A 27,883-nucleotide genomic window follows, 5' to 3' on the forward strand; every position below is an offset into this window, starting at 1 on the left:
TTGGTGGGTTTTTATTTACCCGCTTTTCTGTGTAATCGGATATTGAGAACGTTTAGTTCACCGTTTTAATGAATCTTGCTTACACAAAAAAAAAATTAAGAAACATATTTTCATTATCTTTTATCCTAAACTTTTGACATATTAAACAATATATTTAATTAATCTTATATTAAAAAATTCTAAACTTTTATGGATGAATTTTTAAAAGTGTTTTAAACATATTTTAAAAAAACTAAAATATTTTTCTTGACGCTATAAATAATTTCATTTTCAAAAGTTAGACGATAAATCAAGTGTTAAGATTGCAAAAATACAAGGTGGAGTTTTCTTAATCTACACGCAATCCAAATTATAAAGAGTATATTTAGTTAGAATGCGTTTGTTTAGTTTCTCTTTTAAAATAATTTTTATAGTATTTAGAAAAAAGTTATAAAGAATTGTTTAAAAAAAAAATTGAAATAGAAAATTATTCTAAATAATTTTTTAAAATTTTTATTGAATTATTTTATCATTTTATTGTAATTTTTTATATCAAAATTTTAAAAAAATCACTTAAATTTTAAAATTATTTTAAATAGTTTTTTTATAAAATTTATTTTTAAAATAGATTTTTTTCAAAAATTATAATTTTAAATATATTTTAATTACTCAATATTAAAATTAGTCTTTTAATATATAAAAGATAAGTTAAAAAACTTTTAATATTTCAAAAATTATTTTTAAAAATACAAAGAATTTATTTTTTTAAAGACAAAATAAAGAGCCCCTTAATTAAGTAACGAGGATCTTTGGTTGGCCTTATACATGTAAAATATTTAAGCTATGAAAACAAGCACTAAAGATGAAACAATCTCCAATAATATGACTAAATTAGGTTGGAAATGGTTGATGATAGTTTAGTATTCGATTCTGCTATAAGATTCAAGAAAGATATATCTTTTAGAAAAATGTAAAAGCTTAAATCATTGACCATTTGTTAAAACAAAATGATACTCTATCAAGACTCAACTTTCCCACAAGATTACCATTTTCAATAGTAACAAATAAACTAATAATTGATATGATATGAGAAGAGTGAAGGTCTAGCATGTAAGACAAGAGACAGTCAATCAGCCATAGATGCTTGCCCGCTAATAAACCAAACAAAGAATTTTACATAATTCGTGACATATAATATATGGAAATGAAATCCCAAGTTATGGTTCTTTAGCCAGGCAAGTCATCCTTGGCTATTAGACATGACTCTTCATCTACATACAAGACCTCATCTCTTCCTTAATTTCTTCACTTCATCCGGTGTTAAATAGTGAATACCAACTTCTTTTATTTATAGTATCCATCATATATCATATAACTCGCATTAATAATATCACAATATTGGTATATGCTGACATATTCCTCATTATCTCATTTAAATGTTATACATTGGCCACATTCACTACACATTATATCATATCTGCTGCGAGGGAATTAAAGAGGCTAAGAATATGTTCTTATGAGAATTTAATTGAAGGGACCATTAATCCATTCATTTACATGTTAATTAAGTGTTTTTCTTTTAGGCCATTGTGGTGGCAGTTGACAAAATGGCGAGAGTCAACTGCATGGTCCTGCAAAAGAGTTCATTTGTGTTTTTATCAACCTTATTTGCAATAGAATATATTCGGATTGAAACTGATCTACATATTTCTCAGAGTACTCATCAAGTTATCAATCTTAATTCTATACTCGATTGTTATGTTTAGCAAGGAGGATAATCTTTACATCCACCTATATTTACACACTAAAATTGTAGTGCAATAATGCTAATTAGGGAACGCTGATTAATTTTAACACCAAAACCGTATACAAGTTACAACTATAGACCAATAAGAGAGTGAAATAAAAAGAAGAGGAACTTCATACATGAGTGGATCATGTACACAACATTAGTTATTAGTCTACTGTGTTAATACATGTGTAAAATAATGTTTGATTATAATTTTTCAAAAATTATAAAATATGCTATTCATATGATCGTTTAATCGTGTACTATTAAGGATTGATATTTAGAGTCAAATTAAACTGTGACATCTTAATATTATGAACCCAAAACTCTGCGAATGCTTAAAGTTTAAGTTACACACTTTTCATATATCATTCTATCTTGTTTTTCTTGTTTACTGATTTGGACGATGTAGCACTTATTTGTTTAAGTTACACACTTTTCATACACCATTCTATGTTTTTTTTTTAATTTTTTGATTTGGACGCTGTAGTACTACTTTTACTGGTTCACTCTCGCATTCAATCACTTAGGAGTAGGGGTGGAAATAGGCCAGGCCAATAACAGGGGCCTACTGGCTAGCCTATATAGGCTCAGGCCAGGCCACACATTATTTTTAAATAGAAAAGGCTTAGGCTTTTTTATAAGCCTATTTAGTTAAAAAGGCTAGGCCCCAGGCCCTAAAAAAAGCCTTTTAAGCCTATCAGGCCGGCCTATTTAAATAAATATGAATACTTTTTTTATTATCATTATGTTTTATTTTGTACTTTGAATTAAAATACATTAATAAAGCTTGGTTATCTTGAAGAACTTGTGAAAATAAGATGAAAACACCTGATGAATATTGTTCTCATAAGTTCTTTTAGTTAGTTAGTCTATTTAAACATTATTTTAATTGCTTATTTACATATATCTAAAACAAATAGGCTTTTATGTAGGCTAACAGGCTAACCAGGCCTTCGAAAAGGCCAGACTCAGGCCTAAAAAAATAAGCCTACGACAGGCTACAGGCCAGGCTTAGGCTTGAGTTTTTTTGACAGGCCAGACTTAGGCTTGACAAAGCCTAACTCGGCCCAGCCTATTTCCACCCCTACTTAGGAGACTTGTAGTACTGCAACAGGAGCTCGCCACTTCAAATTACACATAATTATGGTTTTGATCTGCAACAGTGGAGTCGTATGAGGAAATCGACTATTGATTTTTACGAATTTCTACTATCAGAATTTTATTCCAACCATAAGTTAGTTCGTTATTACAAAAATCACTCAACAACAAAAATTGAATGAAAAGGTGATTTTGGTCTCTGGTACATCTCTCACCATTAGATTTGATTGGACGGTAATTCACTTAAGGCGTTGAATTTCACAAAGACAGTTTCAACTGTCTATGCTATATAAAGCCTAACATGTACTATTTCAAATATTCTCTCATTCATACACTCAAGGTCGACCCAATTAAATTGGAGGCCCGATTCTAATTTTAATGAGCCTATTTTTTAATAAAAAATACAATTATAATGATTAAGAATAATACATAAAAAATATGATTATATATTAATAATTTTTTTATTATAATTATTTTGATTTTGATCAATCTTATTTTTTAAATGTATTGAGTTTTTATCATATAATTTTTTTTATTTATTGAATTTTTTATATTTATTTATTAATATTAAAGTAAAAAACTTGGATTTTTTAAATTTTTTCGGGATCCTCCAAAATTTGAGATCCTGTGCTGTAGAGTCTGCTGCACCGGGCCTGCATACACTCATACTACTTTATCACTCATTCATTAGCTTAAATGTCACAATGTTAACATTCTAGGTTCATCCCACTCCATCATACGAAAACTCATTCTACCGTTTCAAAACTAGGGGTGTTCGCGGGTTAGTTTGGTTCGATTTTGAGAGAATCTGATATCCAAAACCGATTAAAATTATATGGATTGGATTTGTAAATTTTTTCGATGAAGCCCAAATCGAATCGAATTGAGAAACAACAGGTTGGTTTGGGTTGGATTGATCGGGTAGATAAACAATGCAAAAATATTTGAAAAAAATAATTTATTTATGGAAATTAATTTTTCATAATAAAATAAATAAATAGTATTAATAGTGTTCAATTGTAAATATTAAACTAGCACTTTTTTTCTAATAGATTAAAAGCATCTAACAAGAACAATATCTAACATAAAGGCTTTTGAATCTATAATTAATTACTTGAGTTAATATGATAATGAACGTGTTTCATAACTTTATGCTCAATTACCACAATACACTAATAATTTTCTAATAACTAATTAAAATACATAACTTATCCACATTTAACATTTTTCTTTTTTCTTTTTTTCTTGTTGAAGTTGAATGTTTGGTAGTAATTTTCATGGTAATCAATTATGATTGGTTTGGGTTGGGTTTGCGGGTAGAAAATTGATAATTCGATGCCCGAACCAATTCACTATGCCAAACAAGCACAAAGACATCACTTTTTTTGGTCTTTAGCAGCGATGCTGTAAGTAAAGGCAGCGCTTTGGATTAATTCAAAAGCGCTGCTATATGTCTCCTTTAGGCAGCTTTTTGACTTTAAAAGCGCTGCTATATGTCCACTTTAGACAACACTTTTGCATTAGACAACGCTTTTGTCAGTACCCCTTTAGCAGAGCTTTTGCATTAGACAACATTATTGGTAATCTTTTAGGCATCACTTTAGACAGTGCTTTCTTAACAAGCGCTGTCTATTCCCCCCTTTAGGCAGCGCTTTTGGTAATCTTTTTATAATATAATACTTATTTTCACTTACAAAAAGCCCTGCTAAATAGAATAAATTTTCACCATATTTTGCACCAAATTTAGTAGCTTTACACACACACACACACACACACACACACACACACACACACACACACACACACACACACACACACACACACACACACACACACACACACACACACACACACACACACACACACACACACATATATCACCAAATTTACATATACACACACACACAGATATATATATATATATATATATATATATATATATATATATATATATATCACCAAATTTACATATACAAAAAATCTACATATATCAAATTGATGATATATATAACAACAACTTGAAAATTCTAAAATGCTAAATTGATGTTAAAAGCACATATTACTATCTTCGAGAATTTCTAAAAAACAACAACAATGAACTTGTTAGCTCTATCTTCTACATATGCACCTATAACCTGAAACAAAACTAAAAGATAGAAATTCATACCTGTTTACGGTGATTTCCGGTAAACAACCGCTAGTCTTCCAAACTATAGTTTATACTTTGGTTACTCGCAGGATCGACTAGATTGATCCTAGGACATAGTCAAACAATTGTCTTTTGATATAATTTGGTTCATATTTGTTGGCTTTTGCTTCGAAACTTGTTTATGATATGATCGTGTGACTAATCATGCGAAGTAAACTTGTCATACACGTAAATATAACTTTGACAAAAAATGTAAAAGAAATGTAAATTACAGAAATGTAAAATACAGGAATGTAAAGTGCAAGAATGTAAAATAACAGAATGTAAAAGGGCTTCGAATGAAAACTAAACGAAAGATGAAGAAATTAGAAAGATACTTGAATAAAGAAAAATACAAATGTATTTAAGGTGGTGTTGGTGTCATACGTACATTTCTCAGCGAACTCTTTCTCTTTAACACTTGATACTTGAGTAATTTTGTGAGTGATTTGTACAAAATGAACACACTAGATCCTGATACTAAGACCCTTATTTATACTAATTCGACCCTAACGGTCCTACGCTAATGAAATGCCACGTTGCTTCACATGCATACGTTTCGAATCCTTGGGCGATATCTGTCCTCGTTCGGTTATACAGAGTGTTTCGAAATTCAAATCCTCCCGTCTGGATTCTCTTTTGATACGTGGCAACGTGATCTCTAATAAGAATGCCGCGAAATACACCAAGTTTCAGTACTCTTTGTATTTCGAGAAAACGCTTAAGTCCCAAAGATAACCTATCTCGATTCAGCTTCGATTTCAATCATCTTCATCTCAACTTTAAATGACATCCTCGAACCTGGCCATCAGGAGCCATTTTTATTCTCGCGAATAGCCATCAGAAGCCATTCTTCTTTGAACTCTAATTTCTTCAAAGAACATTCTCTTCAATCGAAATCTCCAGCTAACAATACCATGATAAAACAAAACTTTATTCGAATTTATACTCAAGTATATCAAATGCAGCAGGAGTTTAGCAAAAACATTAACTAAATATATGTGTTTCAAAAAAACACATAAAAGTATAGATACTCAAGCTGTCACAATGATTAGATCTTAGTATTGTTAAACATGGTAGAGGAGTAAAAACATAAAAACCGGTCATAAGCAGGGAAAATAGGTGAAGACATGGGCATAATCAATACTGTCCCGGTGAAATTGGCAGATTTTTCCCAGAGCCGAAACTGCATTGTCATATGCTATTACATTATCTGTATGAAGAGCATTAGGATGCTGGATCACAATATTTAACCTTGATAGGGCCTATGCATAAACGACACACGTGTTACTCAATACAACAATTTTTAAAAATTCATTAGCATATTAAGCAGTACCTTCAACTAGAGGTTTGAACACAAAACCCCCAAACTCCGCACAAACACCAAGACCATACACCGCCGCCTGCATAACAACGAAGAAATACCAATATTACCAATGAAGACACTTAGAACAATAAAATGGTATTGAAAATGTTGGGCAGCTGATAAAGCTAACCTGTCTGACATATGGAGTATCGTCATTAAATGCTAACAAAGAGAAATACTTACTTTATAGCTGCTTCACGGCACTGCTCCGCAACATCAAATTGCAATCCTTCTCTCTTCAGAAGTCTTGTCCCTTCCTCCACCTTTTCATACATTTCCTCTTAACCTAGCACTAACCTCCATCCAATGTATATGCACTATCAGTTCAACTAATTGTCATCACAAAAAAACCATAGACACCAATATAGACCTGCAATTCTGCACATAACCCACACAATCAGAAAAAAACTGATAAAAGGAGGTCCCTCACAAAACCAGTTCAACCTTCCAATTCACCATACAGACCTGTACATGCCACGGAAGAATCATCGCCCGAAGGTTCTTTTTCCCGACATTATGCAAGCCTGGGAACATCATTTTCCTACTGCATTATTGAACTACAATCAGCCCTGCATCACTAACACAAAACCGGTTCAGACTTAAACCAAACGGAAACGAGTTGAGCAAAAGTATATTCAAAGCAGACAAATATTAGTGGACAATTCTCAAACAATTTCAAGACAAGGTCACAAATAAAACTCAACTCATACACGACTCGCTTGCACAAGAACGGTTCAGAAAAGTACAATTCAGTTTGCAAACGTAACGCAACACAATCATGCTTCCAAGTTCAAAATGCATTCAGACAAGGTCAAGCTAACACAGTTCACTACATTAACTCAAGGTTAACCATTCAACATCAGTGCATCATTCACAAAGATTGACCGACGATCCCAAAGCTTTTCCCTTGCTGAAATCCTCAAATGCCAGCTCTGTATTTGCCCCGTCAAACACACCATGGAATTCACATCATGTCGTAAACCCTGCTGCAATATCAAAACCAAACCAATCAGAAATTCTGCAGAATTTAACAAAACCTTTTGAAACCTATATCAAAACCAATCATTAAAGATACTTCAAATAGAATAATACAGATGCAATGAAAGAACAAACAGCAATGAACAAACATCAACCTTATTCGTCTTCCTCATCTCCTTCAAACACGCACCCATAACTTCAACAATGGCCTTCTGAATCCCCATCATGTACTTACTCATCGAAACCTTAATCCCCATCATGTACGAACTGTGTGTCTCGATCCCGCGTATTTCGAGGAGAAGTTGATGAAACCCTAACCGACAGCGATGGTGAAAGCGATTTCGGAAACAGAGAAGTTGATCGGTGAATTGTAGAAAAACAGAGTTAGAGAGAGAAACAGTTAGAGAGAGAAAGAGTTAGAGAGAGAAAGTGGGAAAGAGAGAGAGAGAGAGGAAGAATGAGGGTTTGATTAGATCTGATCAGATCTTGGAAGAAGCTTCTTAGAGTTGCTGAGATGTTTTTTTAGGTTTGGCTTTCCTATTTTTTTATTCGCAGAGAAATGACCATTTCAACGACAACGTTTCTAAGGTCTTTTGTTCACTTCACTATTTAGACAGCACTTTTAAAATATATTTTTTTAAAATTTATTTGACTTTAGACATCTCTGGCTAACGTGGTCCTTTACCAGCGCTTTTTAAAAAGCGCTTTCTAAAGCAACCCTTTTAGTAGCGCTTTTTAGAAGCGTTGTCTAAGGCCGGCTTTTTAGCAGCGCTTTTACTCATTCTCGTATACAGTTTCCGGGTTTAATTTGTTATTTTACTTATAGCAGCACTTTTGTATAAAAGCGCTGTCTAAGGTGTGCTGTCTAAAGGCCGTTTTGGATGTAGTGATTGTCATTGAATTTCATTGGTTTGGTTCGGTTCTTATCCGAACTGAAAAAATGTCCAACCAAAACACTATGGTTTGGTTTGGATTGCGGTTTAGTTCGGATTTACCCAAACCAATGAACACCCCTAGTCAAAACTCCGTTCTTTTCAATCTCCACCTATTTATGATTCTTATTCAGATCAGTGACTATGCTTACTTAAATTTTTATATTTGTGTTGAGTCTAACTCAATGTTCAGTAAATTAGTTTTTAAGAAACAAATGATTTCTATTTATAAATATATTTTTAGATTTTATTTTATTTTATGTGAGATTGTTAACACACATATCTAATTCACACCCTCACACAAAGGACAAAACTCATGAAGCGAGGCCCAAATGGTATAATACTAGTAAGCTTTATAAATTTTAATATCATGTTAGACTTTTATGTTGAGTCAAACTCATAATTTAAAACAGATTTGTAAGGGTTTAACTAAACATGTTGGAAGACTTCATAGAAAAATAAAAAATAACAATAAATCAATATTCTAATATTATTAGAGATTAGACTCCATCAAGTACTTTCAATCCATTTTCGTTTAAGATTGAAGAAAATCGAACAAGATTGAAGAAAATCGAACCACGATCCTCCATAATCAATTCAACACTAATCATCAATAGACCAACAATTGAGCATTAGACATCACATTTCTATTATATAAAATATTACATAAAATATTTAACAATTTAAAGAGAATATTCAAGAAGGTACAATTAACAATATCAATTAATTAATATATAAAAATACTAACTCAAAATCTAACAATTTATTGAGTCAAACTAAGCCACCTATCAAAATACGAAAGAAAAAAATGCAGCATAATAATTATTCCTCTAATATCAGATTATACTATTCTTGATAAAAATTATAAATGAGAGAAAAGTACAATAGAAAAGTAAAGTGCAACATGTCAATGAAAACAAAAGATCTTGTTCATATGAAAACATTCTCTATCTTTGAGATTTTCACATTTTTTAAAAAAATAATTAATTATATTAATTTCAATAATAAAATGAGTATGATTTACTAAAATAATCTTATTAATAATAAATAGTAGAATACCTAAATAAATTAAAATACAATAAATAAAGATAAATTAATGAAAAAAATAATAAATATTCTAAAAGAACAAATAATTTGAAACAAATAAAAATAGAAAAAATGACACTTATTCGAGACGGAGGGAGTAATAACTAAGAATAACTATCATAATTAATTCTTAATAAAATAGTATTAAATTTTAATTAATCTCTATTATAGTCCTACCCATAAATTTATGAGGAAAAGAAGCGAGTTATTTGACATCAAGGACCATGAATATCGTAGTCATTCATTCCCACTGGTATACACCTTTCTTAATGAGGAAGGTTGAAACAATTAATAACACATGCATGTCTAATAACATTTCCGTGCTTTGCAATCTAACACAGTTGAAAATTGTGTGAATGACCACACTTATGAAGCAACTCCACCTAATTGTTGACTTTTCTATAAAATATTGTACACTTTTAAATACAAAATTCCTTTATTCTTAACATGGGGAATAAATTAAATTAAGATTTATTGAAGGTCAAACTCAGGAATTTGTATTTGTCTGCATAACAATATTATGACATAATGTGTTCATTTGACTGATTAATTTATCCTCTCTATTTTGAAATAACTTATCCATATTAATTGTACTAAGTCATTATTGTTTCTTTCAAATATATATTTTTTGTTTTAAACTTGGACTTTCACAGCATTGCGGTTTGTTTTAAGGGCGAGTCTGGTAGGTGGGTGTGATTGATCGTGATTCATAAATATCAACTTTATTAAAATCATAATATGTTTAAGCAACAGTTATAATTATGCAATGACCCATGAATAGACCATGTTGTCAAATTAATTTAAGAGAAAAAAATAGGTGAATAATTTTATACGTCAACCAATCACCATCATGTTAAGTGCTAAGTTGCACTGTTATATTTTTAAAATAGTTATGTGACATGCTTGATTGATAAATTTTAATTGAATGAAATTATTTTACACTGTCAATACCTCCATTTAACCTCTTAATTTAATTTAATTTAATGTGTAATACAATGAATAAAAAGCAACCTATTATAAACATATTGTAGTCTCAAGCAAAAATAATCTTTTAACTAATGTGCAAGTAAAACTACAATAATAAAAATAAAATAAAGAATCAACACATATATTATCATTTAATTGAAATTAATATTTTCTACAATATCATCAAGAGAAAAACAAATTATCATTTATAAATCTGTTATAAAATAAAGAGAAATAAGATAAAAGAAAAAAGAGAAAAATATAATGATTTTGTATTATTTTATCGATGTATTTTTATAAAGAGATTGATCCTATTTATAGGACAATATCTAGATAAATTAGTAAATACAAATGATTATAAATAAGAAATAAAATCATTGGAAAATAATTATCCAATTATTCATAACACCCCCCCTTGGATGTTTGTTTTGAGTATGTCTTGTTAAGCCCTTTACTAGAAAAAACATAGTGGAAAAAAATCTAATGAAGAAAAAAGAGTACAATATCCTTTTAAAATAAATATATTTCTCCCCCTCAGCTGAACGTTTATTTCTTTTCCTCAACTGAACAATTATATCTTCAAAGATGCAGACCAATCCTTTTACATTGAAAGGTCTTATGTAGTGCTAAAAGTTTCTGCATGATTAGATGAACTTGCTGCTATTGTATGTTTCACCGATCTTCATGAAATAGTTGTACCACCACATGTAAATTAACAAATAACTTGTTTGTGATATACCGTTGTGCGGATCTGACAAGTAACTTGCATCTGCATAACCTGTTAATTCGAGTTTGGATACTTTGGTATAAAACAGACCAATGTCTATTGTACCTCTAAGATAATGAAGTATATGTTTGATTCTGTTCCAATGTCGTCGTGTAGGTGAAGAACTGTGTCTTGCTAATAGATTGATCGCAAATGATATATAGAGCATGAATAATTAGCAAGATAGATTAGTGCTTAAATTACACTAGGATATGGTACTTCAGGACCAATTACTTTTTCATCTTCTTCTCGAGGTCTAAAAAAATCGTCTGCAAATCCCATGATCTAACATCATAGAGGTAGACAACATACGAGATTTATCCATCATATAAGAATATTTTAACATTTTCTATATACAAGATTTCTCATATAGAAATGTTTTAAATTTTTTTTATATAACCTTCTTGGTATATAAAAGTTTCATTTTCTAAATGTTCATTTAGTAAGGACTTTTTCTTTCCCAAGTCTTTCATCTTGAATAATTTCTTTAAACAATTTATAGCTTTTGGAATCTCTTTAGGAGTTCCAATAATATTTATGTCATCAACATAGATAACTATTATTGGAAATTCTTTTCCTGATCTTTTTATGAAATACAAGGACAAATGGAGTTAATTGTATATCAGTCTCTAATCAAATATTTACTAAGACAGTTATACCACATGCGTCTAAATTGTTTTAGCCCATAGAGAGATTTATTCAATTTTATGGAGTAGTTTTCTCGAGATTCGGAATTATGTGTCTCAGATATATAAAATCCTTTAGGGAGTTTTATGTAAATGTCACTATCAAGTGAGCTGCATAGATAAGATGTTACAACATCCATCATGTTCATATTAAGTCCTTCATGTACTACAAGGCTAATAAAATATCAAAAAATTAATTGAGTCCACTACAGATGGATATGTTTCATTAAAACCAATCTTAGGTCTTTGTGAAAATCATTAAGCCACAAATCAAACTTTATACCATTCTTATTTTTTTTTCTTCACAAAAACTCATTTATATCCCATTGGTTTCACACCTTGAGGTGTTCGCACTACATGTCCAAAATCAAATCACTTGTAAAGTGAGTTTAAGTCTTATTCGATTGAATATATTCATTTTGGTCAATTTTCACTTTGTCTACAATATTTAATAGACTTTGATTCATGATTTGTTTATTTTGACCAATTCTCACTTTGTCTATAATGTTTAGTACACTTTCTTTCATGATCCTCGTTATCATTTACCATATTTAGCGCTATATTGATACAAATACATTGCCAATGTCCACTTTATTTGGTTATCTTAATTTCGGTTCCATTTCATTTTATCCATGACATAATTTATCAAGATCTCTTTATTTCATATTTCAAGTACTTGATTAGTTCTTCTGGAACTAAAAATAAATTATGTCAAAGTGCTTTTAAAATTTTCATATCCTCACTTGGGTCATCTTTAACTTTAGTTTCTTTTCTAGGTAGAGGACTTTTAACATTGAAACCGACTTTCATACCACACTTCAGGCGCGGCTACAACTCATTTTCAATATTAGATTATCCAATAGGAGAATCCACATTGAGTGGAGTATTGACATCTGATAATTTATTTCATAAACTTTACAAATGAATAATATTTTAAACTTTTTGTTCATATTGGTTTGTAAGAGGATCAAGACAACAATTTATTTTAAATTGTTCATTTGAACTTCTGGTTCACTTTTTCAGCTGCTTATTCTCTCCCCCTAATATTAGGAAAATTAATTTCTCAATCAATAATCAGTCTACCGGACTGCAATCAACTATCTAATTATTGGATCAAGATATATCATCAAATATGAGATTCATATAAAAATATATTTTCTCTAATATTCTTTCAAGACTCTTCTTAGTGTAATATATTAGAGTAATCGAATTATACAAAACAAATCCAAAAATTTACTTAGATGAGAAGTATTAGGTTATTAACTTAAAATAATTTAAAAGTTAATGGGGAGAATTAATATATAATAATTTGTTGGCTTAATGCGAATAAATATCTTAATATCATAATTTGGGTATTTCAAATATATAATTTAGAATTGATGATCTCATAAGTATCAACCATATAATTAACTTTAGACGTCTAAAGAATGGATTTTCAAGTCCATTTTCTTTTTATGAACATATGCTACAAGATATTCAATATCAAATTTAATAATATATGTGATACTTATGAATAAAATTTAAAAAAAATAGAGATCTTAGTCTAAGAAAACAACTTCACAAACTTCTGGTTGTGAGTAGACAATAAATATTTGCATGATATTTTAGTCGATGCAATAATTAGTATTATGAAAAACTCAATTTCTTAGAATTTTATTTTCCTTTAGAAACACACAAAATGTATTGGATTGAAGAAACTTCTGGTTCTTCACATTATAATACATATTCGTGATCTTTTAGTTGAGAAAACAATTTCACAAACTTTTGGTTGTGAGTAGACAACAAACATATGCATGATCTTTTAGTTGATACAACAATTAATATTGTAAAATATTTAAATCGTTTACATGGTTGTTATATTGATTCACAAATGTCACCTTACATATATTATATAAAGACTCAAATTATAAAAAAAATTAATTTCTTTTAGGAACATACAAAACTTATTGGATTGAAGAAACTTCAGGTTCTTCAATATTAATTTTCACATCATAATACATTCAAGATGACGCAAATAATTTTGCCAACAACACACTTAAGTGTGATTTGCAAACTTCTGGTTTACAATAATACATATGATTCTATTCTTCTAATTTGTGTCAATCCATAATAAATAATAAAATTATTTGTATAAAATATATTCATATAAATTGATAACATAAAATTTAATTACATTTTTGACATTTAAATCAACTGTTTCTAAAATTTGCTAATAATTACATAGCAAATAAAACACATTAATTATAATAACACAAATTAATAATAAATTGATAACATCTAGTTATTAAATAAATAATTATCAATATTAACAAATTGGTCACAAAATTATAATATTCCCTTATAAAATAAATATTAAATTAATCCCATTAATTTTTTAATCTTAATAAATTAATAACATTCCGTTATGAAATAAGTATTTGTCAATCTTAATAAATTAACAATAAATATTTGTATGATATTAAATAAAAACCAAAATTATCTAAATATGAGAATAAAGAATTTGGGAGAAATTATCAAATAGAATAAATTATCGAATTTGGGAGAATGAAATGCTATTAAATTCTAAATACTATCAAATAAAATAAAATTATCATTTAATTAAAATTTTTCCTTTCTCTCACACCTCTTTCGAGCAAAACATATAAGTTTTTAATCATAGTTATTTAAAAACTATAAAAACGATTATCTCATAAACATTGATTAAATATAATTTAAATAAATATAAATGCAAAATATGCAAATTTTTATTTTAATTCGTTTGGAAACTATATCACAAACGATATATTTTGGGATTGTTTAACATTATTGATGCACTTCTTTTAGGAAGCATAAAAATCACCATTGATATTTTTCTGATCAATTGAGACAAAATATCTTATTAATAATAATAATATTAATTTTAATTTCTTTTGAAACTATAAATAATTTCATCAATCAAAACTCAAATATCACGATTTGCTTAATTGTTTAAGAACACTTGAACACTAATTAAAAAAAATTTATTCGTTTACAAACCAATGTATGAACATATGCTAAGTTCATCAGGAACTCAATAATTTTTTTTTTTTGAAGTTCTTCAAGAACTCAATTAAAATATAATTTATTTTTTTTAGCTATTCGGAAACTCAATCACAATTTTTTTTATGAAGTTCTTCAGAAACTTAATCATAAATCTTTTTATGTAGTTCTTCATGAACTCATTTTGTAGTTCTTCGGGAACTCAATCAAAATTTTTTTATTAATAAAAATAATAATATTTGCAATCTTTTAGAAACGCTTGATAAGTTCTTCAGGAACTATATAAAAACTGAATATTATCCTTCAGGTATATTTGATAAGTTCTTCAAAAACTATATACAACCTTATTACTATCATTCATGGATATTTGATAAGGTCTTCATGAACTATATAAATAATTTGTTTTACTATCCTTCAGTGATGCTTAATAAGTTTTTCAGAACTATATAAATAATTTGTTTTGCTATCCTTCAGGGATGCTTTAACATTATTCATGCAAACTATCAGAGATGCATGAAAATCATCATTGATTTTCTTTTTCATTTTCTAATCAATATATTTATAAATAACACAGAAAATATATAATATAAAAGAAAAAATAAAATAAATAATAATACCTTCTAAGTCTCAGAGCTTCGTGTTGATAACGTGTTATAAAATAAAGAGAAATAAGATAAAGGAGAAGAGAGAAAGATATAATGATTTTGTATTATTTCATCGGTGAATTTCTACAAAGAGATTGATCATATTTATAGGACAATATATAGACAAAGTAATAAATACAAATGGTTATAAATAAGGAATAAAATCATTGGGAAACAAATATTCAATTATTCATAACAAAACCAATTTTTTTTCATACGTTAGTTTTATCAAGTTGTGTTTACTGTGGAAATTGGTAAACAACCGCTAGTCCTCCCAAAGCCTACAAACTAAGGGTTACTCGCAGAATCGACTAGTTGATCCTAAGACACGTGCTAATGCAACTAAGGTTTGGCTTGTTCAATTTGACACAAACTTGATCTAAGAGAAACGGTTTCCTACAAAGAGTTTAAACAAGCAAAGTTTTCCACAAAAAGATGTTGATGTTATCAACGGAGGGTGACTCGTGACCGACAGAACGTTATAATATTTAGAAAAGATACACAACGAATGTATCTATGGTGAATTTTATCATCGTAACAGAACCACAGTCGACAGCGTATACAATGAAGTAAAAAGATAGTTCAAACGTAAATGAAAATAAAATAAAAAGTTCAAGAGGAAAGATTTAAAAATATGGAAATTGCATTGAAGAAAAAATGGTGATTCACATACATTAGCACTCTTGAAACTATTGCTTTCACGCTCTGGGAATGAGAAGTTTTTGCAAGTGATTTTAGTACAAGTGAACACTTGGAGCCCTTTGTGGGATCTCCTATTTATAATACAATAAAATAACTGCCTATAAGCCCAAACGACTGGCTGCACGATCCTAAGTAACCGTTTCTTATGTTTCTGGCGCTTATTTTAGGAGCCAAGCCTTCGCTAACCGTAGGAGTTTGAATTTCAAATTAGTCCGGTCAAGTCTTCTTTTCGACGTTCTCCCCTAGCGTAAACTTAATCACCAATTCTTCTAAGTCTTAACCCTCCATATGGTCGACATAACAAAGGTCGACACATTTTCCAGGTTGTGTCGACTTTCCCTCCTTGGCAACTTGAACCTTTGAACTCTTCTTCATCTTTCTAAACTCTCTTATAGATCCAATTTGTGGGGTTCAAACCCTTGATTTGTGGGACTTTTCCCTCAATTGCGCCATCAACATACCTCACTAGATTTTTGCACTAACAAGTTGCTTTTTCAAAAAATAAGTCGCTTAACAAATTGTTGGAACATATAATTTTATATTAAACAAATATTTATTTACTAATTACTTAATTAATCAACTGCAAAACGTAAATATTATTAGACAAGTACTTATTCCAAATTCAAATCTAAACCTAATCGCCATGTATGAGATTTTGATTGTTATTGTTGCTTTGTTTACCAGCCAAAACACATAAAATAAAAATAATATGCTTATATTAAACTAATTACAACTTATGATAAAAGTCATACAATGACAAGTATTCATTATTTAATATTTTTTTTTAATATTATCAACATAAAAATGAGAATAATAATATTACACTACCTATTATTTTATCATATATTTTTTTAATCTATTTAAAAAAAAAGTAAACTAAGAAGCTATTGGAATGGATAATTTGACTAATACCTTAACACAAATTCATTGGTTAAGTTTAATATTTATTTAATTTTTTAAAAGAAAAATGAGAATACTCCCACCCTAAAAGCACTTGCTGCCTAATAACTCATGGTTTTATAACACGCATAGTCCAGTAATGCATAACCCTATAAAGAGTTATTAAAATTAAGAGTTTGTTCAATCTAACACACCATTATGATGCCATACATTGAGGTATGGTTAAAGATGCACTATCTTCAACTATAGACTCAAGGAATGTTCTAAAACCACATGAATAAACATAAATCCGCCATAATCACTTGATTCAAGTAAATAATTGAAGGAGGACTGTAACATCTCGATTTTACTAGCTATTCTATTAATTAGTTAATTTGGTATTTTTATTAATTATTCATTTAATTAATTATTATGTGGTATAATGATTATTTGAAATAATTAATTATATGTGTAGTTGTGTGCTTTGAGTTAATTGAGTTATTAGGAAGATATAACTGATTGGGCCTAAGTGGTAGAAATATGACATTAGGTGGAATTATGGGTTAAGCCCAATTTGAGAACAAATGTAGTAAGAAGAGTTAGGTTATTTCATAACATAACTTTTGTAAGAAGAATATAATAGAAGAGAGAAGAGAAGAGAAGAGGATTGTGAGATTCTTGAAGATAGAAGGAGATTAACTTGAGGTAAGGGGGAAATCTTCATTATTATGGGTATATATGTATGAAATGAGCTAACCCGCAAAGGAAAAAATCTGGGTTACGCAGCATGAGTCGACTCATGGGTCGGCCTGAACAAACCCGCAAGTTATCCAATTTTTGACAGATTTTGTAAAGACCGTAACTTTTGAATCGTAAGTCCGTTTTGTGTGCCGTTCGAATCGTTGGAAAGCTAATGAGATGAACTATACATTGATATAATAAAATGAATCATAGGGTATAGTTTTTAGAGATTGGAACTTAGGTGAAATGATGAACTATGTAGAGATAACATAGGAAATATGTTCTTTGTTATGAGTTGGTGTAACTATGTTATGTTATACTTGATGAGTGATTTCCTTGCAATGAGACAATGAGACCATGTGGGCATATAACAATAGGTAATTATTTTCTACTATGAATTGATTTAACCATGTCTTGTCGTGACTTAATGTATGTGCTATAATGAATTAATGTTGGATGTGAACAACATGTGTTGGTATTGTTTAGTATATGTTATGATGATGTGTTGATGTTCTGGACTGGGCCGACGCCTGACCCAACCAGATTGAAAGGCCCAAACCTTTATTAGCCTAAGGGAGGGGCCTCCTCGTCAACACCTCACTGTCTGACGAGCACAAGAATCTGGACCTCCAGCCGAGCGAATCCCCCAATCCTCTGTCGGTTGGAATCTATGTTGAGCGGTCCATTTGTCTGACCTCTAGTAGGTGCTCCCTGCGAGCACCTTTGCTGCCGAGGAACCCCCTCCTTGTAGGGTTCCTTCACCTCCAATCCTCTGAATAAAGCGGGGTCCACGCGCTCCCTGAAAGACCGCGTCTCCCCTTAAACTTTGGAGCAGTTGACCCAGGATGGAGACCACGTGTTGGACTCCACTACACACGTAGGACCCTGACAGTCTCCAAATTGGGCCAGGGTATCCAGTCCAATAGCGAGATCTTGGCCCAGCGCTAGGGGATATAAATACCCTCTTTCACTAGAGGGTCAGGTAACATTCATTCTTCCTCACTCTTACCTTGTACTTGCTCTCTAATTGCTTTCTCACTTTGGCATCGGAGTACGTTGTAGGTACACCCCTCAATTCTTCAAGTCTATCGCAGCTGACCGTGAAGGTCCACTCTGATCAGGTAAGATCATTGGCGGTGTTTGTGGGAATCCTTTGCTTCCCCATCTTTTCCAAGCAATAAGATAAAAACAAATCCAAATCAACCTTCGATCATCATGATCATCCACAACAACAACGCTCAAAGCAACGATGATCAGTACAACATCGGCGCTTTGCTCCAAAATAAAATGCTGGAAACGGACTGCCTCAACCGCAGAATGAACAAGCTGATGCAAGGGACGGGCAGATAGCCTCTCGGTCAACCCAAGCCTCCAGGCAGCGAGAAGATCAGCAGGCTGACGGGGACTCTGCCCACGTGGAGATCCCTATCCCCGAAGGCGTCGACCTGGCCATAACAGCACTGCTCAGCGCCATCAACCGGACCAACAACCTCCTGTCTGAGCAGAACAAGAGGATCGTTACGCTTGAGAAGAGGCAGAGATCGAGGTCTCCCTCGAGGAGGTGTCAGCGACACCGCTCTCCATCCCGCTCCCGGATTCCACTAGGAAGGAAGCACCAATACCGGTCCTACACGCCTTCTCCTCGTCGGTATTCCCCGTTACCAAGACGTGGTCGAGGAAAAACCAACTCTGAAAGCCCTCCAGGCCGTCCGCACCACCGGGGTCCAGTACAGAAGAAGAAGATCACCAATGAGTCCAAGAAAAGGGACCTCACACCTCCTCTCAAGAGGCATGCTTCTCCGTGCAAAGAGCGCAATACGCCCCCCATAAATAGGACCATTGGAAGTACCCCAGGTCAAGAGACTCTCCCCGGCGTCGGCAAAATCATGACTACACTCCTACATCGCCAGAAAGCGATAAGGAGAAAGGCAGAACCCCTTCTAAAGAGAAATTGTGAGGGCTAGGATTCCCAAAGGAATGGAAAAGCCACCTGCGATGGAACCATATGATGGTACAACCGACCCAGAGGACCATATCCTCAGCGTCGAAACAATGTTCGACTACCATTATGTCAGTGGGGCCATCAAGTGTCGTATATTCCCCACCACTTTAAGAGGTGGCGCAATGACTTGGTACAAGAGTTTGCTGAGGAACTCCATCCGCTCCTGGGCAGACTTTAAATAAAAATTCTCCCACCATTTCACCGCCTCTTGCCGGCACCCCAAGAGTGAAGCCTCCCTGAAAGTAATTGTGTAAGGGGCAAACGAGTCGCTCTGAGCTTACCTTAACCGATTCAACCGAGAAGCTGTCCAGGTTCCCACAACTGAAGAGATGAAGATGTATCTATTCAACCGTGGCCTTTTTCCCGACAGCGACTTCCACAAGGCTACCAGGATCGAAAAATCTCAGTCAATGGATGCACTTCTTTTCAAAGCGCAAGCTTACATTGCGTACAAGGAGAAGAAAGCCGCGTCCGCCCAGGAACCCAGGGACTCCGGCATCCCTAGAAGCTCGAGGTTCGACGAACCTCCTCCCCGGAGAGGAGGAGAAAAACGAAAGGAAGACAGGTCCCGAGAAGCTAAAGATCACAAGGGAGCTTCTAGGTACACGCCACTAAACGCTTCCCGCGAGCGTAAATTGGCTGAATGCAAAAGTATTGAGTTTAAAGATTCTGGAGTCCGCTTCCCCGAACCGGGTGCCACCCGACCAGGAATTGATAAATCCAAATGGTGCAAGTACCACAAGAGCTATGGGCACCTTACCGAGGATTGCGTCCATCTTAAGGATGCAATCGAAACAATGATCAAAGAAGGACACATTTCTAAGTATGCAAAGAAGGGTGACGCTCCTCGGCGAGAAACTAGGAGACAAGACAAATCTGATGATGACAGATCCCCTGATCCTTGGCCTGTCTTAGTCACCTTCTGCATTTCAAGACCCGTGGACTTTCTACCTCCTTGAGGGATGACATCGACATACAGCAAAGGGGAAACTTCCCCGTATCAATGGTCATCTCAAACGGGGCAGTCTCCGGTTAACTTTCCGTCGGGTCAATAAAAAGGAAATTTGGTGAGCTCATCGACAACAGCGCCGACCTCGGACCTACGCTGAGGAAGTTCAAAGGGAGATCAGAGCCGATCACCTTCTACCTCAAAGAGCTACCCAGAGGGTCCCCCAACGCCAACATCCCTCTGATCATCCGAGCAAAAATGGCGAACTTCGACGTCCGTCGAATCCTGGTCGACAAAGGCAGCTCGTGCGACATCATGTACTCACAGCTGTTCAAAACACTCCAGCTCGACGAATCCCACCTGACTCCATATGTGTGCGCTGACCTTCAAGGCTTAAATGGCTCCACCTCCAAGCCATGGGGTTATGTTGAACTCCTCGTCACACTCGGGAAAGGTGACACCACGAGGGTTATCAAGACCCAGTTCCTGGTCATCGATTGGGAGTCCCACTACAACTGCATCCTGGGAAGATCGACAATCGCCGAGCTAACAGCTGTCCCATCAACCGCCCACCTGATGATGGAGTACTACACCAAAAAAAGTAGGGTCACGACAGTCAAAGGGAACATTGAAGCTGCAAGGAGGTGCTTCAACGCCGCCATAAAAGACTACCAATCGATAAACAAGCAACCTCGACTGGCAGACAAGACTAAACAAATATTTATCACTTATAAATATAAAAAAACGAAAGACAAATAATTTTGAGTGATAAATTAAATAAATATTAGACGAATATTTGTCATTAAGACAATTTTAGCAAAAAGAAAATAAATAATATGGGATAACAAATTTAAAAAATTAAATTTGTAATAATTAAAATACAATAATTACAATTACTTAATTCAGTTATGTTGAAACTGTCTAACTATTTCATAAAAATTAAATTTATATTACTTATATTATTTATTTTATATATGCAAATTTATCTTTATGTTAAATTTTAATCAATTAAATATATTACTTATTTTATAATTTACTAACAATTATATGATAATATTATTTATAAGTATTTACTAGCTAAACAAGTCTACACTTTTATATCAATATATTTTTTCTAAAATTAAACTCTTTATTTAGCACTAAAATAATCTTTATGAGTTTACAAAGCATATATTCCTCGATTTTGCTAGATAAAACAAGAATGTGAATAATTAAAAAAAAAAAAAGTATATTTGGTACCACATTTTCTTTTTGGCACCACATTTGTTACGGGTAAAAGGCACTAAAAGCTGAAAGACAAAACAAACTAGTTACCCACGGGGGAAATCCACCGAGCAGAATACAACAACTCTCATAATACCTTTGTGAATATCAAACCGAATTGATTCGATTCGCAATATTGGTTATTCAGGATACAAATGAACTCTTTGCAGGACCATGCAGTTGACTCTCCCCATATTGTCAACTGCCACCGCAATGACTTAAAACAGAAACACACGTTTTATGTAAATGAATGGATCTATGGTCCCTCTTATAAGAACATATTCTTAGCTCATTGATATCTTTAGTTCTCTAGCAGCACATATGGTATAGTGTGTAAGAAAAGGAGAAATTATGAATGAGGCTAATGTATAACATATAATTCATGATAAAGAGGAATATGTCAGCATATATATGACTCTAATATGATGGATACTATAAATAATAGAAGTTGGTATTCACTTTTTATTTTAACACCAGATGAAGTGAAGAAATTAAGGAAGAGAGAGGTCTTGTATGTAGATGAAGAGTCATGTCTAATAGCCAAGGATGACTTGCCTAGCTAAAAACTCATTACATGGATGAGACATAATATATCTGTCCGATGTTCCTTGTTTGGTTTGTTAGCAGGCAGGTATCCATGGCTTGTTGACTGTCTCTTATCTTACATGCTAGACTTTCACTCTTCTCATATCATATAAAATGCTACTATAAGTGATGAATCAACATAGCTTGTTGACTGTCTCTTGTTTCTTGTGTTAATTCAGAATCAATCTTTATTTTAGGTGAACACTTCGTACCCTTGAATTTAGTTGGGTACCGATACCCTCAATCAATTAAATAGTGGAATTCAATACCACATCACTTTTCTATTTTATTTTATTTTAAAATAAATTAAAATTAAAATTCAATTTATATTAAAGGTACTGATACCTTACTTAAACTTATGTGTAACAAAAAATTTACTGTTATCTTATTCGTTGTCATTGATCCATACTCATTGATATAGATCGCATATTTTTGCATAACTTAGTTGTCGATTTTTTTTTTTTATTTTGGAAAACATCTATTAGATTTTTTTCTATGTTTATATTCATTTTTTTAATTTTATATTATTTAAAAAAAAGTTATTACCTTAAAAAGTTATTACCTTAAGACTTACCACGTCACTTTTCTATTTCATTTTTTTAAGTTGACTCAAGCTCATTCAAAGAATTAGCAATGAATTCTAAACTTTGTTTTATTAGAATCGAAAACTCTAATTTATTTTTTCATTCCTCTTAATTTTTTCCACTTTTCTCATGTTATCTTGACTCCTTCACTCAAATACTTTCCCCAGTTATGAATCTCGGTGTATATATATATATATATATATATATATATATATATATATATATATATATATATATATATATATATATATATATATATATATATATATATAAAAGTGAGAGCAATTTTTATCTAAAAATCAGTTTTGTGAGATAAGTTAAGTTCAACGACAATTCTAGAATGATATCGAGCTTACCGATCGGGCCAGAGGCCCCTAATTATATCCATGTACGACTATGCACCCACATCATTTGTGTTTGGTGTGAGAGGATGAATTGGGAAAGCTTTACATTGGTTACAATTAGAATATGGATTTAAATAGAGTAACATTTTTCGCCTTACAGTCCAGTTTTATAGAGATGAATATAATTATGCTATAAAAAACAAATTCGTTTAACTTTCAGAATTTATCTTCACTCATACATGCAACAAAGTCAAATACATTAGATATTATATCTTCGCTCATATTTTGATTGTTTATACTCTATTATTGTTACTTGTTGTTCTCTCATTTTTGTTTGAGTTTTTACTGCAATTTTGGGACTTTAACTTGGTGTTGAAAAATAAAGAATTTTTGTTTGAAATTACTTCCGCACCATGATAGACTAGGGATGTCAACGGGTAAGGCCGGGTGCAGGTTTTACACTACTTAAACCCGCACCCGAAATCACCACTCGTATCCAAACACAAAAGTTATTCGAATGGTAAAATAACACCCACGTCCATATCCGTTGAGTTTGAGTTTTTCCACTCAAACCCGCAGCAAAATACATAAAATATATTTTCTCTACAACTTTTATATATATATATATATATATATATATATATATATATATATATATATATATATATATATATATAGAGTTAAAAGGTAGTGCACTGACGGTGTAAAACTATTTTACACTGTCATCCAATAGGAAGTCATGAATGTGCCATGTCATTAAAGTTTTTTTTAAATAAAAGAATGTTTTAATTGGATGCATGGTGGTGATTGGTTGACAGTGTAAAAATATTTTACACTGTCAGTGCATGACCTATTTTCTCATATATATATATGGGAGCGTATCCGGTGAGAACTGATATCTATTGTGAGAAATGAGAACTATCAATATCAATCGTTAGATTTAATTGACGTCTAAGATTTAAAAATTCCATATCAAGAACAACATACTTAATTATTTTCTATTAAGCTTAACATTTAAATATTCTATAAAAATAAATTCTTCCCATAAATTTTTTTTATTTTTTGAATAAATCATTATTAAAATATTTTTTATAAACATACTTAATATTTAGTTAAAATATTATAAGTACAAAATATAATTCAAATGTATTCAATATTTTTATTTAAAATAAAAATTTTTAAACTTTAAATATTTTTTAATATTAAAAGAAGATTCAAAAATTAAAAAAAATAGTATTAATTTGTTTTGTTTTTATTTTTAATACCAGGAAGATAAGTAAATAGTTTATGTTTCTAGTGTTAAAATTATGTCATTTAATTTTTTAAAATATTATCTCTTCTATAATTTAATTAAAAAAAAAACATATTTTAACATGGGTTAATGAACTTTTTCGTCCCTTTAAATATTTCAAATTTCGTTTTTAGTCCCTCCAAAATTTTCCTTCAAGAAATCGTCTTTTCAAAATTTTTCTTCCAAACTATTGGTCCCTAACATCAAATTTCGTAGCTAATCGGTGGCTAAAGTCGTAGCTAATCTCTAGCAAATTTGACGTTAGGGACCAATAGTTTAGACGAAAAATTTTGAAGGGACGATTTTTTAAAAAAAAATTTTGGAGGGACTAAAAACAAAATCTGTAATATTTAGAAGGACCAGAAAGTTCATTAACCCTTTTAACATTGTATCTCGTATTTTATATAATTTATATTTTTTCACGATTTATTTTGGGTAAATAAATTGTTCAGAACTTAATTTTAAAGCCAAACATGACATACAATATTTTAATATCAATATATTAAATATTACTAAGTAAAAAATTTAATACTAATTACGTAGTTCATTCCTAAAATTATCAAAAATTAAAAATAATAAAATAATTTAATTTTCAAAAGAAAACAAATATTTGTTTTGTAATTAACAATGGGTCAAACTGACTCAAATTGATACATAAAAACGCTAACTTCACCGAATACCAATTACCAATTGTTTAAAAAATCAATTTTTTTAAGTTATTGTTAATTAAAGGAATGAGATATTTAATTACTGTAAAATTTTTTATTAGTATTATTAATTGTGATGATTAAATTGTAATTAAAATATTGAGAGTCCTTTTTGATTTCAAAAGTAATTTTAGAGAAATTTAATCAACAAAATAAATTGTGGAAATATATACTACGATATATAAAATTCAAAATATAACGAGAAAATAGTTTTTTACTTAAATTAATTTTCTCAAAGTTAAATTTTTTAAATAAAATCAAATGATATAATTTTATATAAAAAAAAAGTTCTTATTAGAAAGAGTAGTAAATAATTTATGCTTCTAACTATTTTAAAATTAATATATTTTTGGCCGTTTAAAAAAAATATAAAAAATAATAATAATATTTTTTTATTTTTTATTTTTGAATTTTCTTTAATTTTGAAAAATATTTAAAGTTTAGAAATTTTAAATTTAAATAAATATAGTGAATACGTTGGAGATATATTTTGTACTTATAATATTCTAATTAAATATTAACTATGTTTATAAAATAATGTAATAATGATTTAATTAAAAAATAAAATATTTATGATAAGAATTTCTTTTTATAGAATATTTAAATATTAAGCTTAGTAGAAAATAATCTAGTATGTTGTTCTTGATATGGAATTTTTTAACGTCAATTAAATCTAACGATTGATATGGATAGTTCTCGTTTCTCACAGTAGATATCAGTTCTCACCGGATACGCTCCCTATATATATATATATATATATATATATATATATATATATATATATATATATATATATATATATATATATATATATATATATATATATATATATATATATATATATATATATATATATATATATATATATATATATAAGTGGGTGAGAATTCGGGTTTCGGGCGCGGGTTTCATACTACCCAAACCCGCACCCGAAATATTGGGTGGCACTTGAACTCAATCAATTTGAATTTTCATCCGTTGACTCAGTTCGAATGAGGATGAGTCCCGCAGATTCGAGTCTGCCTGTCATCCCTATGATGGACATCACCTTAGTGCATGGACCAATCATTATGTGGATTAGGACTTTTAGTCGCATACCATTACGCAAGTTTTTTAGGCCCTTTATAATTTTAATAGGTAATGGGTTTAAAAGTCTTTAAATCTATATAAGTGAAGATGAAAAAATGAGAAAAAAATATTTTTGTGACATGAGGTATTTGTACTTATGTGGTACCTCATGCACCCTAGATTTAAATTTTGGTATTAAGGTGAGTTTCTAAGAATTTACTCGAGTTACTTAATCATTTTGCATATTGAAGTGTTTTACGCGTTAACAAGTGTTATTGTCACGTTGTGTTCATGTGACGTCATGGATGTGTCAATTTCTTCTTATGTATTTTATTATGGTTATTTGATTTATTGATTACGTGTGAAGTGTACGGTCATAATGAGACCATTTCACTCATTTTGAGTTATTATTTTCTTTTCAATTTTGACCATTGGGCTATCTAACTTGTTTAACTTCTTATTTATATCGTTATTAGTATGTGTTTGTTTGCCTTGTTTTTAACGACGAGCTCAATTTTATCCTTTTTTTTCATGGATTTTGCATCTTTCTGTCCATTATTTGATAATTAATATTATCCATTTCATGGTAATTTATTATTCTTCCTCATATTTGTTTATGATTCTTACTTGGGAATGGAAGTAGAGGATGTTGTGGACATATCTGATTCGGGTAGAACTCATAGTGCCTCTGATGAATCTATATGGAAACTCTAATTGAAGATGAATTGATAAAAGTATTTTAAACTTCGAATATGTATGATGTCAAGTTCTGAATAAGTGCCTTTGATGAATCTATATGAAAACTCTAACTGAAGAAGATGAATGGATAAAATTTTCTTAATATTCGAATACGTATGATGCCAAGTTGTGACTTATTTTTTATTTTTCATCAAAAAAATGACAAACTCCAAAATCGAGATTTTTCTGAATATGATTGGGTGATAAGAGTATTAAGGAACATGCTATGTCCTTTCAAGTTAACATTGTGTTATGACTTATTATCATACAATTCAGCATTGAAAGATAATTCTCATTTTGTCGACTTACTTCTTCTTTCATGTTCAGGGGTGTATAATATTTGTTTTTCTAAGAGTATGAACGAAAAATTCAATTACTTTTACATTTATCAAAATTTTTCACTAAATTTCTCTCCAACTTTAATTCTCTAATTTCGAGTGTGATGCGATGTGAGCGCTGAATGTCGCTCCTTCTAACTCCATCTTAATACTTTGGTTTACATGAGGTTCTTTGAGATGTTTTGTACACATT

General features: G+C 31.0%; 1 protein-coding gene across 1 annotated transcript; it reads left to right on the forward strand.

The window, feature by feature from the left end:
• Positions 1-20,158: 20,158 nt before the first annotated feature.
• Positions 20,159-20,782, forward strand: LOC131657878 (uncharacterized). Its single transcript, XM_058927229.1, has one exon. It carries the CDS (start codon positions 20,159-20,161, stop codon positions 20,780-20,782), a length of 624 nt encoding a protein of 207 aa, XP_058783212.1.
• Positions 20,783-27,883: the final 7,101 nt, after the last annotated feature.

Source organism: Vicia villosa, linkage group LG3 (assembly GCF_029867415.1).
Source record: "Vicia villosa cultivar HV-30 ecotype Madison, WI linkage group LG3, Vvil1.0, whole genome shotgun sequence".
NCBI lineage: Eukaryota > Viridiplantae > Streptophyta > Magnoliopsida > Fabales > Fabaceae > Vicia > Vicia villosa.